Here is a 13,209-nt window from a genome sequence, read left to right on the forward strand (position 1 = left end):
TTGGTGAAAGAGGAAGAATGTTATTTTAGGAGGTGCATGAACTAGAGTACTCAGTACACAGGACTGACAATAGAATGTTTTCAATGAGGGCCCCTTCATTCTGGAACTTATTCCCCATCATTGATCACAAACAGCATGAATCTATTAAACTTTGCAGGATGCCCTAAAGGTCATCTCTTTGCTAGGACTTTTGGGGAGAGCTGAGAAGGTAGATGCAATAAGGTCTTTGAGTAGTCCACATTCACTGGTTTGAAACACTGGCTGGTAATGTTAATTTAACATTTTTTTCTTCAAGTTTTAATACATCAGTTGGGTGGTTATTTTTTCTAAATTCATTTTTTATTATTGTTATGGCAACAAGAGCTGATAACAAACATCTTTCTTGTATTTAAAATACAAAATTTAAAATTAATCATAATCAGGAAATCGGGAAATTAAATTTCATGCTAAATATAAAGATTTTGATAAGAACAATACAAAGTATACCCTAATAGTTAAAGTTTGCACTTACTAGGTGAATTCCTGTTCATTTGAGCCTAAAATAAAAATGAAAAATAATACAAATAAACATTAATTTTTATTAATCATCTACTAAAGAACTAAATGGCACAAGTATTATTTAGCATGTACCCCCTCCCATTCATAGTTTTGTTTTCAATGCTGGGGAGACAGCGTAAAGTTCAGGGAGGGCACAGAACATGAGCAGGATCCAGGTGAGTGTAAGGAAGGTAGGAGAGGAGAACAGAGAGCACTGGCTGAAGGCAAGGCAGTAGGAAATGGGAAAGGCTATTTGGAGTTTGAAGGTGGGAGTTGAAGCAGGGAAATTAAGATGGAAGACTGTGGAAAAAGAGCAAGCTGAGTTGCAGCATGTCAGCAGTTGTCAGCTCAGGGAGAGATGGGGGTGAGTGGAAAACAGTCTAAGAGCAACTACTCCTAGAAAGCTAGGGTTTGCAGCACTCCATGAACACAGCAGAAGTACAGCTGACACTACAGCAGTTCTGAAGCACCTTCAAAAAGTAAATCTACACGTACGGCTGCGTTTAGCGCACAAACACTGCACACCCAGACAGCATGGGTATAAACAGCAGTGGTAGAGGGTGAGGTCTGGCTTGGGTGAATAGAGTTGAGAAAGTGCCCTGCATGCCTGAACCCCTTTGGTATATACCTTACATGGTTCTCTATTCACCAAAGAAGTGCTTCCCACTGTTTTTAGTAGTGTAGAGTCCTGCTACCAGAGCCTTACACTGCCATGTGTAGCGCCTGTACTTTACATAATGCGGTAAGTGTAAAGACAGACATACTGTGTATTGGAACCAAGGGGATATAGAACACACAAACATGTTCTTAAGTATAGAAAGTTAAAAAGAAATAGTATTGAAATAATATTTTTTTAAAGTATATAAAATGATAGAAATGTAGAGCTTGAGAAGTCATCAAATCCAGCCCCCTGTACTGGGGCAGGACCAAGTAAACCTAGACCATCCCTGGTAGGTGTCTGTCCAACCTGTTCTTAAAAATCTCCAAAATGGGGATTCTAAAGCCTTACTTGGAAGCCTATTCCACAGTTTAGCTACCCTTATAGTTAGACAGTTTTTCCTAATATCTAACCTAAATCTCCCTTGCTGCAGACTGAGCCCATTACTTCTTGTCCTATCTTCAGCGGACATGGACAACAATTGATCACTGTCTTCTTTATAACTTTGAAGCCCTTAATATATTTGAAGACTGTTAATCAGGTCCCCCCGCCAGTCATCTTTTTTCAAGATTAAACATGCCCAGGTTTTTTTAACCTTTAGCTCAGAGGTCAGGTTACCTAAACTTTTTATAATTTTTGTTGCTCTCCTCTTGACTCTCTCCAATTTGTCCACATCTTTCCTAAAGTGTGGCACACAGAAATGATCACAGTACTCCAGATGAGGCCACACCAGTGCAGAGTAAAGCAGGACAATTACCTCCCTTGTCTTACATACAATATACCTGCTACTACACCCCAAAATGAAATTAGCCTTTCTCGCAACTGCATCATGTTGCTGACTCATATTCAATTTGTGATCCACTATAACTAAGGCTACATTTTAGTCACGGATATTTTTAGTAAAAGTCATGGACAGATCAGGGGCCATGAATTTTTGTTTACTGCCCGTGACCTGTCTGTGACTTTTACTAAAAACACCAGTGAATAAAACTTTGGGGAGGGCTGTCAGAGGGCCCCGTGGGTGCTGGAGGAGGGTGGCTGGGAGCAGTCTGGGCCCCCACTGGTGCTGGGGGGGGCGGCGAAGGCACGCAGCCCAGGACCCCTGCTGGTGCTAAGGGGATTGGTGGGGCCAGCTAGCTCCATACCTGACTCTGCGCCTCCCCCGCAGCAGCAGCAGAGTTTGGGTGTGGGAGGGGATTGGGGCAAAGGATGGGGTGAGACGGGTTCTGGACAGCCCTTACCTGGGGGGATCCCTGGAAGCGGCAACATCCCCCTTGCTCAGCTGCTAGGCGGAGGTGTGGCCAGGCAGCTCTGCACACTGCCTCCTCCTGCAGGCACGGCAGCCGCAGCTCCCATTGGTTGCAGTTCCCAGCCAATGGAAGCTGCGAAGTCAGTGCTCTGGGCAGAGGCAGCCTGCAGTGACCATGCCTCTGCCTAGCAGCTGAGCGAGGGAGATGTTGCTGCTTCCAGGAAGCCCCCACAGGTAAGTGCCGCCCAGAGCCCGCCTCACCCCATCCCATCCCAGGCCCCAACCCTCTTCCCCCTCTGACACCCAAACTCGTGTGTGTGTGTGTGTGTACGTGTGTACACACATGAGCAGTGGCATGAGACTGCAGCCGGTGCATCTGGTGCAGGCGCTGCCTGAGCTGCCCCTGAGCCAGGTGCACTGGCCATTGCAGAAGCCACTGAGGGTCATGGAATCCGTGACCTCTGTGACAAACTCGCAGCCTTAACTATAACCCCCAGTTCAGGGCTGTGTGTGCAGACCCGCTCCCACCCCTGCAGACCTGGAGCACAGGCCGGCCCCCATTAGCCCCAGGGCAGGGAAAAGAGCCCCTCGCAGCATAGCGCTGGGAAGCAGGAAGGGGCCTGGGGGTGGAGCGTAGGCAGAGCCAAGCAAGGCTGTTTGGGGAGGCTCAGCCTTTCCCTGCCTTTGATACCCACCACCCATGCTTATTTTACAGAATGGATAAATTAAATGAGTTTCACAAGATATCACAGCAAGTGTTTGACAGATCCAGGAAGAGAACCCAGACCAACAGAGTCAGTCCTGTGCTTTAACCATTAGAACTTGCTTCCTCCCTTAAACAACAATTATTTTGTTTTTAGTCTAAAAATGGGGGGAAAAAAGGCATTTTGTACTTACAGGACTGTGTCTCTAGTATCAGCATGAGAAAGAAAAAGGGAAAAACATGATTAATATAGCTATATAATAGTAATGTCCAGGACTGATATTCTGCCTGTGTATCATTCTGAAGCCTAGAGCGTCTGTTGAGTCAGCATGAAATGACGGAAACAGCTAGAAGCATGCCTGACTGCTCTTTTTGGTTAGAATATCACTAGATTCAATCATCACTGGGATTTGTGGGCTTTTACAATCCAGTTTTTAAGTTCTTAGTCATTTTTAGCTTTTTTCCCCCACGTTATGAATTGCATGGGTATGCCAGCACAGACTTTCACCTAGTTTTTAAAAAATAAGATTGTATGCTTTAATCTTGCTTTAATGTCCACGCCTTTTTATTCTAACCTTCATTTTGCACTGATATCACTTATAAGGTTCAACTGTAATCAAAGAATATCAGGGTTGGAAGGGACCTCAGGAGGTCATCTAGTCCAACCCCCCTGCTCAAAGCAGTAATGTTAATCCTAAATACAAAAGGATCACTATCATCCTAAGGAATAAAACATAGCAAGCTTCAATGTAAAGTCATATATACCCCTGGTCTATCTTAGGGTTTTCTATAGTACTTATCCCCTTAGCGTCAAAGTGCTTACAATCCAATACAAATCTCATCCATCTGTTAAAAAGGATCCCCAGCACATCGCAATTTAAACCCAAAATATGGATCCCAGAATAGAGAGGTTATATCTGTAAGAGGCTTGGGGAGAAGATAATAGTCACTATTTTTCTTTCATTTGTTAAGGTTGCCCCCTGGAGCACATCTCACACCTTGAACTAACATCATCAATCCCAGAAACAAAGTGGTGATGAATACATATGGGAGAGAGAGAGATGCTGCAATTTACAGCTGGAATTAAAATGGATGCTTGATGCCTCAGGAGTTAGACCTATCTTTCTCAGTAAAATCTGACCTTCCACAGAAAAGAGTAAAGTTGATAGTTCATGTGAAACAAAATGTAAGGAATACATTAACTTGCTTCTCTGCTAAATGTAATATATGGAACAAATTACTTACAGATATTGCTGGGGAAAGAGTGATGTTCCCTATAGATACTTTTAATTCATCCAACGAAGCCATAGTGTAGTGAGAGCTATTATTTGGCTGTACAGGTTTGATTTCTACATGGAATCTCCTCGGTTCATCATCTTCAGAGTCAGAATCACTGGATGAGTAGAAATGGTTCTCTTTGATATGTTTTTCTCAGTTAAGGTAACTGATGTTTTAGTGTCATCTATATAGTGAATAGATCAGTTTCTCACACACTCCTCAACATATACATCTTCAGCAAGTAAACACTATTCACACATAAAACTAACAAAGTTAAAAAAGTGTCTGACAAAAGCTACTTGAAAACACCATCCACAGTTTGCCAATACATATACTTCAAAGTTAAACTTTGATGCTTTCACCCTAAGCATCTAACAAATGCAGAAGGTATATTAATGCAACTGTACTGTTACAAATTTAAAATCACAAATGACCAGAACGGAAAAATTTAGGCTCTACAGTAATATTAATTTGTCTGCAACGCAGGTTGGAGAATAAAATGGAGTCAAGACTTCTGAGTTCTATTCCCAGCTCTGCTACCAACTCACTCCGTGACTACAGGCAAGTTACCAAACCTCTGACTCATTTCTGCCCCTCTGTAAAGAAGTTATTTACTTATACAGTAACTGGAATTCTTCAACATGTATGTATTCCACTTTGGTGTGTATGTACCCCATGCACTTGAGATTGGAGTCTTTTGCCTAGCAGTGTCCACCGGGTCTGTACGTGTGCTCTGAGAGTGCTCATGCTCCTGTACTGAGGGAATAAAAGGTGATACAGAACCAACTACCCCTCAATTTCTCCTCCACTGCAGAATCCAACTGTAGGACTCCAAAGAAGAGTGGGTTGAGGAATATATGGACAACATCTCAAAGGATCCTCATTACTGTACAGGTGTTATCAGGGCTGTTGCTTCTCCCCAGCTCCAAAGCATGCGCTACCATGCCCAGTCTCAGTCAAAAAGGTTTATTTGTCATAACAGAGGGACTTAACTCGAGCCTTGACCCCAGCCTTCAGGGCCACGCCTCCCAGGAGTTTTTGGCACTCCAGCTCCTGGCAGTCTCCCAGCATCAGTCAGTTCTGCTCCCCTCCTGCAGCAGCAGCTACAGGGCTGCTTCCCTGAGCCCCTGGCCCTTGCTCCAGGGACCCATCACAGGAGCTAGCTCCACTCTAGTGCAGCTTTTCCTCCCCAAAGCTTAGCCTGTCTCAGTCCTTCCTCCACAGCTGCCTACTCACAGCCCTTTATTGACTCAGGTGTAGCCCAGCCCTCTACTATTGGCTGGATTAGGCTCACCTACTCTGGTGCAGGAGTGCTGGGCTTAATTTAGCCACAGGGACTAGTTACCCTGTGACAACAGGTATAACTTTTCTTTCTTCAAGTGCTGGTCCACATACATATTCCACTCTTGGTGCTTCCCAAGCAGTGAATTAACTAAGGTGGTGGCTGCTCTGAGTCTTCATAATAGACTGCAAAACAACTCTGCCAAACAACTCTGCTCTAGATGCTTCCACTAAGGCATAATGTCTAGTAAAGGTATGCATAAGAGCCCTAGGTGGCAGCTTTATAGAGATCAGTTATGGGAATGCTTCTCAACAAAGCAGCTGAGGCTGACTGCAACCTACCAGAATGGGCTATAATATTGTCTGGAGGATCTAATTTATTTAGGTCATATCAGAGCCTAATACACCCTAAAACCCATTTAAATAATCTTTGGAAGGACCCAGGGCGGCCTTTCATCCTCTCGGCAAAGAATAAGAATAGCCTAGGAGAGGACCTAAAAGGTTTCACTCACTGAAGTTAAAAGGCTCCTGTGCTCAAGAAGGGTACGTAGCTTAGCTTCACCATGATTAATATTCAGAGTAGCAGCTGTTTTAGTCTGTATCCGCAAAAAGAAAAGGAGTACTTGTGGCACCTTAGAGACTAACCAATTTATTTGAGCATAAGCTTTCATGAGCTACAGCTCACTTCATCAGATGCATGCAGTGAAAAATACAGTGGGGAGATTTTATATACACAGAGAACATGAAACAATGGGTGTTACCATACACACTGTAACGAGAGTGATCAGGTAAGGTAAGCTATTACCAGCAGGAGAGGAAAAAAACCTTTTGTAGTGATGATCAAGGTGGGCCATTTCCAGCAGTTGACAATAAAGTGTGAGGAACAGTAGGGGGGGAAATAAACATGGGGAAATAGTTTTTGGTAGGAACTTAGGCTGTGTCCTAAGGAATACCTTGACACAGTGGAAAACAGTGTGTGTGTGGGGGGATTCCATTGTAAGAGCCCCCATCTCCTCCACCCTCGTAGCAGATATGTCTGCCACAAAGAGGGAGGTCTTCATAGACAGGTGTGAGAGAGAACATCCCATGGATAAGAGACACTCAAATTACTGAACATTTTGTACATATCTTTGTTGGGAAGAGTAACTCTTCCAATTAATGACACTCTATTGAAACCTGCCAAGAATACATGACAGACACTAGCTATTGCTGCCCCATATATGCAAATACACATTGTTAGACAACCACTGCTCAGTTCCTCTTCCCTGCTCATGGCTTTTCATGGAGCTCCAAGTGTCTGCAGTACTATCTCCCCTTGTTAGAGTGAATTGAGGAATTAGTATATATGTTGGGGTAGTTACATAGTTGCCCATTAGCACCCTTTCCCCCATTTTTGACAGGCTTTGGGTAATTTGGGGGAAAAATTTATTTCCTTGTATTCATTTCCCACTGGAATCTTCTTGGTACCACGGCTTTAGGATTTAAATATTGTCCCTCCTGCAACATGACAATTCCAGTTAACAATGGACACATGAGGTGTCTTTTTTGCCTGGGGGGAATCCCACATCCTCCATAAATGCACTGTGTGCTAGTCCTTTTCGAAAAGGAGTTGAGAAACCAGGCTTAAAATGTTTCTTTTTGACCACTTCCAAGCAAGCTGTCTCAGACAGAGATTCATCTGATACCCCTGTACAACTGCCTGTTGTGTTGAGAAGCACCTCTGAGAGCTCATCCACAATTAGCTCCAGGACTCTACTGATTAAGCCTTTGATTTCCAGAGATACAGGTAGGATTGTCCCTGTTACGACTGCTGAGGGAAAGGAGCATCGTTCTTCCTCTAAGAGCAGAAGCAAATCTCCTCAAAAGACCTCCATAAAGAAGAGTTCAAACTCTCCCCTTTAATTCCAATCCAAGGAGATCCTATAGCCCAAGTTGGGCTCACGGTAGTACCATTTAGTACCACCCACTGAGCCTACCTTGTCAACGATCAATAGAAAGACTGCAACCACTGAGGTGTCTGTAGCACCACATGTATATGCACTGGTTGCTGCCTCTCCTTCATTGCCAATAACGGTACTGGTACTGAGCAAGTCGTTACAGATTACTTCAACTCTGGCTACTCCTATGGGCTATAATTTAGCCCCAATTTTAACAGCCCCATCTACCTCAGTGACAATGAGATATACAGTACCAAAGGACCTCCAAGTTACAGAGGAAACTAAGTCTTCCCTTGCTATTGGTAGGGCTGCACATTCTACGAGCACGAGGGCTCACTGCCTCAGTTGTACCGGCCTGTTCTTTGGTACTGAATGCTGCTGTGGGGTTACAATCTATAATCCCTGCCTCTGCAGCCCCCTCTTTGGCACTGAAATTTTCTTATTCCTCTTCTGGCTCCCAACAAAGTGGGGAAGGATCTCCCACCTACTGCCCTAGTGCCTGTTCTTCCAAGTTTTATGGATCAGAGAGGAAGACTAAGGTCTCCTACAGATCTAAGCAGCAGAGGCTATGAGGGTGACCATGTGCCCTGGTACCTTTCTCTTTGGGCCCCTACTTCTTTTCCTTATAATACTCCTTCACTGCCATATTGGAGCCCCAGGTGTTCATATCAGGAGCATACACGGAATGCATCACCTCACAGAGAGAAGTACAGGAGGCAGAAAACAGTGCAGTTTCACACAGCTTCTCAGTGATGAACTGTCTGTAGGTGTGTGACATTTCTCCAAAAAGGGCCATATTTTTGGAGTTTAATGTACCTATCCCTACACAAATCCACAACATATATAATTTGAAAGTTTATTTTATGTACATTTAGATGAGGTCTGATGGGGAGCTGTCAAGTGGTGCCATAAGCCTGTAGGTGAGGTGAAACAATGGTACCCAAAATGGGAAAGTGTCATTTTTTGCACAGTTCCAGAAACTCAGCAATGTGACTAGGACTATAGTTTTTACTGTTCAAGTTAAACACTACATTAAGGTGTTGAAATTATTGGCCAAAGCTACCAAATGACAACATATTAAATTTTTTTGTTTTAGTATGGGGATGTATTTTTCCCCTGGAAATGAAGAAGCTGTTTAGAATGTGACAAAAATGGTGATCATCAACATTTTACAATATATTCTTAATTGTCAAAGTATCTCACAAGTGATTATAATAGTTTTATATATTTTTAATTTAAAATTGCTTAACCGATCAGTCTCACACTGAAGTTTGTGCACCAGTAGTAGCAGATTACACAGTACTCTGTACTGCACAGTGGGTAGATATAAATGTACGTGAATTCCTAATGTAGTGCTTCTCCATTTGTAAGCTTCTGTACATACAGTATGGCATCTAGTCTGCCAGGTAGAATTTGTCATTTGTAATTGCCTATCCATACAGTACTAGCCTTTGAAACATTCTACAATCTAGGTTTTTAATTCAGAGACACTTATGTGCAGGTCAGTATTAGTGTTAGAAATAACAATACACAGCTTCCTACTGGGCTTCAAGCAAATGGCTCATTAAACAAAAATAGCAATTGTAATACTATCATACAGATCTAATTTATATCTAATTTAGCACAAGTCTGTATACTTGTATAAGATGAAAAATGGTAGCAGTAATGTTAGCAATATACTTTTGGAATTTTACCTCTACAGGGAAGTGACAGTATAAAATGACAAGAAGGACAAAGAGAAAAAGACTCTCCACAAACAAGAAATGTATTAATTGTCAAGAAAGTCAAAAGAATGAAAAACGGTCAAAAGCCACCAGTACTGGACAGAATTCTGTGATCCTGGCAGCAGTAGTTAGGAGAGATGAACTATATTTACAGCTACTGGATGAGTTTTCTAGTTTAGATGATGGGCCACCAATACTCTATCACAGAGGTTCCTTTCAAAAACACACAAACAAGTTGAATTGGATACCGCAGAGTTGTACTAAACCCAGGAAAGAAAACAGACTCTGAAAGCGATCAGAAAGCATCACGTTAACCTGCTTCTATAGCCACGAGAGCAAGCACATCCTCCAGCAATTAGTCCTGTTGCATTGTTTGCTTGAGGAAAAACACACAAGACAGACAAGAAACTTAATAAAAACAGAAACATATGAGATAACAACCAACCTAAGGGAGGCAAGCACTTCAAAGAGGAGGAGATGACATGATGCGTAAAATATCTGTGGAAGGCTTGATTGCTAATGCTGCACTTTATCAGTTAACATGCCTTTCTTTCTGCTTCAGTAAAACAAATCTTAATGCAAAACCACCTAGTTATAGGTCAACAATACAGTCACTTTATGACACTGCATCTTATCAGCTGATTGGAGCGAGAGAATGATCTTATGTACAACAAGAAGGCTCTTCTCTTGTTCAACCAGCTATAAAAATATAAAGCCTACTTCCTTCAGATCTAGAAACTGCAAGCCATTCCAGTAGCAAATTACAGGCAAAATTAGAAGATCACTATGGTTCTGTCATTTCATTCCATGCAGAGCATGGACAAGGCACATTTATCTTCGTTCTATGCAGCACAATAACATTAACTGATTCTATCCAAGCTGCAACTAATCTGAAGCCAGGAACTTAAGTCATCCAAATGTTTTGTGGATGTTCTTCTGGTGAGTGAGCTTAATGAACAGCTTTCAAATGAACAACTGGTTTTGTATAATGCCACTTCAATCCTTTGGTCTGAAATAGCCAAAATGAAAGCCTCAGAATATTAGCCAAAGCTAGATGATTGTTGTTTACAGATGTCAGCTACTTTTGTGCCCCATCTGATGCAGGAGTTTGCCTTTTGGTTGATGGATAAAGAGGCATATAATTCAGCCTGCAAAGAGTATCATCTTTTAGAAGACATTAAAAGAAAGTGCTTCTCAGTTGTGGAGTGCGTACTATTTAACAGTTCCAAATTTATCATACTACCACATGTAAACCTTACTGCACAACTACATCATGAGTTTGGATCTTGTAATGAAACTGACATACTACATCTTCATGATTCTGCATCCATTCTGATGAGCTGAGGCAATTCATCATTAGTGCTCCAAAAACTGAAGTAGAAAGACTCCAGGAAGGTGTTCATTCCAAATGGAATAGTACCACTTCATACTAGTGGAAATCTCATTCATGAAGGAGATGGTAATAGAAACATCAAAGTAGAGACCAGTGAAAGAAAGAATATCTTCCAATTAATGGCTAGAATAGTATTTCAGAAACAGTCTGCAGATAATCGAGCATCACAAGAAATATCACTGAAGCTCGGGAAATAAAAGTTACTTACTCACCCTGGGCAATCAGAGTCTTTTATGCAGTGTACAGAATTTGAAAAACCTAACACGTCCAGATCCAACTTGCCATGAAAAGTTGAGAAAATCAACTGCACTCAAGGCAGGACTACATAATAACTAAATCAATCCTGACGGGTGTTTATCTAACCTGTTCTTAAAAACCTTCCATGACTGTGATTCCACAAACTCCTTACATAATATATAATAATTATAGCGCTTAACTACCCTGAGAGGTCCTTACTCTTGGGGGAATTCTTCACCTCTGCATGCGGGCAAAATTCACGTCACCTGTAGATTTCTTTGCTTCCCCATAGAAAAATGTCTTCTGACAGGGAAGCAAAGGGAAGCCGCAAGAGCAGTTACGCTCCCCTCACCAGCAGTGTGGGTACATCGCTTTGGGTGCCCGGAGCAGCTAGCGAAGTAAATCACTGTGGGGGGCTGTGGCTCCTACTCTGTGCTGGGCTCAGCTGCTCGTCTGGGGCTGAGTCAGACCCACCCTCAGGAACCTCGCCTGGCTGCAGGAAGCTCTATCCCCCCTCTTCCTGTCCCCATCACTCCTCAGCTGCGGTAGGAGGGGTCACTGTACAGGGAGCTGCTCTCCCGTCCGCCCAAACCCCTGCATCCGGACTCCCCTCATAAGCAGACCCCCCCTACCAAGCCCCATCCCCCTGCACCCAGAACATCCACCCCACCCAAGCCTCATCCCCTGCATCTGGAGCCCTCCCTGCACCAAGACCCCTCTGCCAAGCCCTGCCCCCAGACCTCCCATGACAATCCCACCCCAACATATTTGCAATAGCTGAAAGGATATTCTGGCTTGCTTCTGGCTTAATACTGTATCCTTCGTCATCTACGTCAGGAATGTTCTAAAAAGAAAAAAAAAGAAAATTTATGGCACTGATAACCTCTTCTATCCCTCTGAAATGTACAATCACAATGTATTTTTACTTGAAACTGTTGTACTTAGGAATTTAGACTTGTTTGACACTGTGGCCAGATTAAAATTACAGTATGACACTTTGTGAAAGCGACAGTTACCCATTATTATTAGGCAATTATTTCAAGTTACGCTCCATGGCTCAGAAATTCTCTCACAGTTCAGAATTCACATTTCAAATAAGTGCTAATGGGTCTGGAGTTATCTGTGTAACTTTAACAAAATGCACTGTATACAGATTGATTTTATTTGCCTGCAGTTTTAAGTCTAAAGCACTTATTCTCCTAGCCCCATAGTTTTCAAATCTCTTCCCAATTTCTACTTCTATTATTTCAGCTACATTATTGCAGGCTTTGATTTTGCAGGATCTCACACTCCAATTAGTACACAGACTGGTCAAAATCTGGTGCATGATGTAATTTCTTTTTCCATAGGTAGCAATCCTGTATCATTACTTTAACAAAAGATTTTCCCCTCATTAGTTTTAAAATATATGAATAAGATTTTTAAAAATGGGAAGCTCACATCAGGCTCCTGCATCCCTATTTAGGTACCAACATAAAAGTTTTCTGATTTTCAAAAATACTGACCACCTAGCAGTTCCCAATGATTTAAGGTGAAATTGATGGATTTTCATCACTTTTGAAAATCAGGATACTTATGCAGGCACTTAAATATGGACTAAAAAGAACACTTTAAGCATCTATTTTTAAAAATTTTAGCCATACAGTTTTAACTTTATAAAATTATACTCAAAGAGAGCCTCCTAATCCAAGGAGGGGAGAAAAGCAGAAAGTTCCTTTAAGTCCACTAGCGACCCCAACATGCAGATTTAATTTGTGTGTGAAGTGTTTAGACATTATACTGATAGGCATTGTAGAAAACTGCAAGACAGGGAGATCTCCAAAATGTAGAAATCTGGCCTCTTATAAATCCCTTATCAAAAAAGAACAGTAGTCTAGGATTAGGATGCTAAATTGTTTCTTTTAACAAGTTGATTGGTTATACGTTTGCTGAAATACAGACACTCGCGAGGAAAAGAGCATGAAACAAGAAAGTAGTTTATATATGACTTTGACTAAACAGGCATTAAAAGCTTGCTCCAAAAATTTTGAGGCAGGACTTAGACATTTTTTCCTCATCCTGAATCTTTTAAACTATTGATCCAAGACATATACAGGAAATTTTGAGATGGCACAAAAGGAAGTGAACGTAATGGTCTGTTACAACCATAGAGAAAAAAGTTATTTTCTAAATCAATTTTTCTATTTTCCCGCCCCCTCCCCTTTCTATTTAA

The 13,209-nt window shown here is 42.1% G+C and overlaps 1 protein-coding gene across 5 annotated transcripts in view; it reads right to left on the reverse strand.

The window, feature by feature from the left end:
* FCHO2 (FCH and mu domain containing endocytic adaptor 2) overlaps positions 1–13,209 on the reverse strand; it is a 234,000-nt gene that overhangs the window by 50,473 nt on the left and 170,318 nt on the right. For 4 of the 5 annotated variants that reach the window (XM_048849328.2, XM_048849326.2, XM_048849323.2 and 1 more), the window contains 4 exons: positions 11,782–11,841; positions 4,393–4,566; positions 3,342–3,353; positions 512–536 (listed from right to left, as the gene is read on the reverse strand). In XM_048849328.2, the coding sequence (XP_048705285.2) occupies positions 512–536; positions 3,342–3,353; positions 4,393–4,566; positions 11,782–11,841 (271 nt within the window). The remainder of the gene's footprint in view (positions 1–511; positions 537–3,341; positions 3,354–4,392; positions 4,567–11,781; positions 11,842–13,209) is intronic. The other variant, XM_048849325.2, reaches the window with a different exon arrangement.

The sequence above is a fragment of the Caretta caretta genome, chromosome 5 (assembly GCF_965140235.1).
Source record: "Caretta caretta isolate rCarCar2 chromosome 5, rCarCar1.hap1, whole genome shotgun sequence".
Classification (NCBI taxonomy): Eukaryota; Metazoa; Chordata; order Testudines; family Cheloniidae; genus Caretta; species Caretta caretta.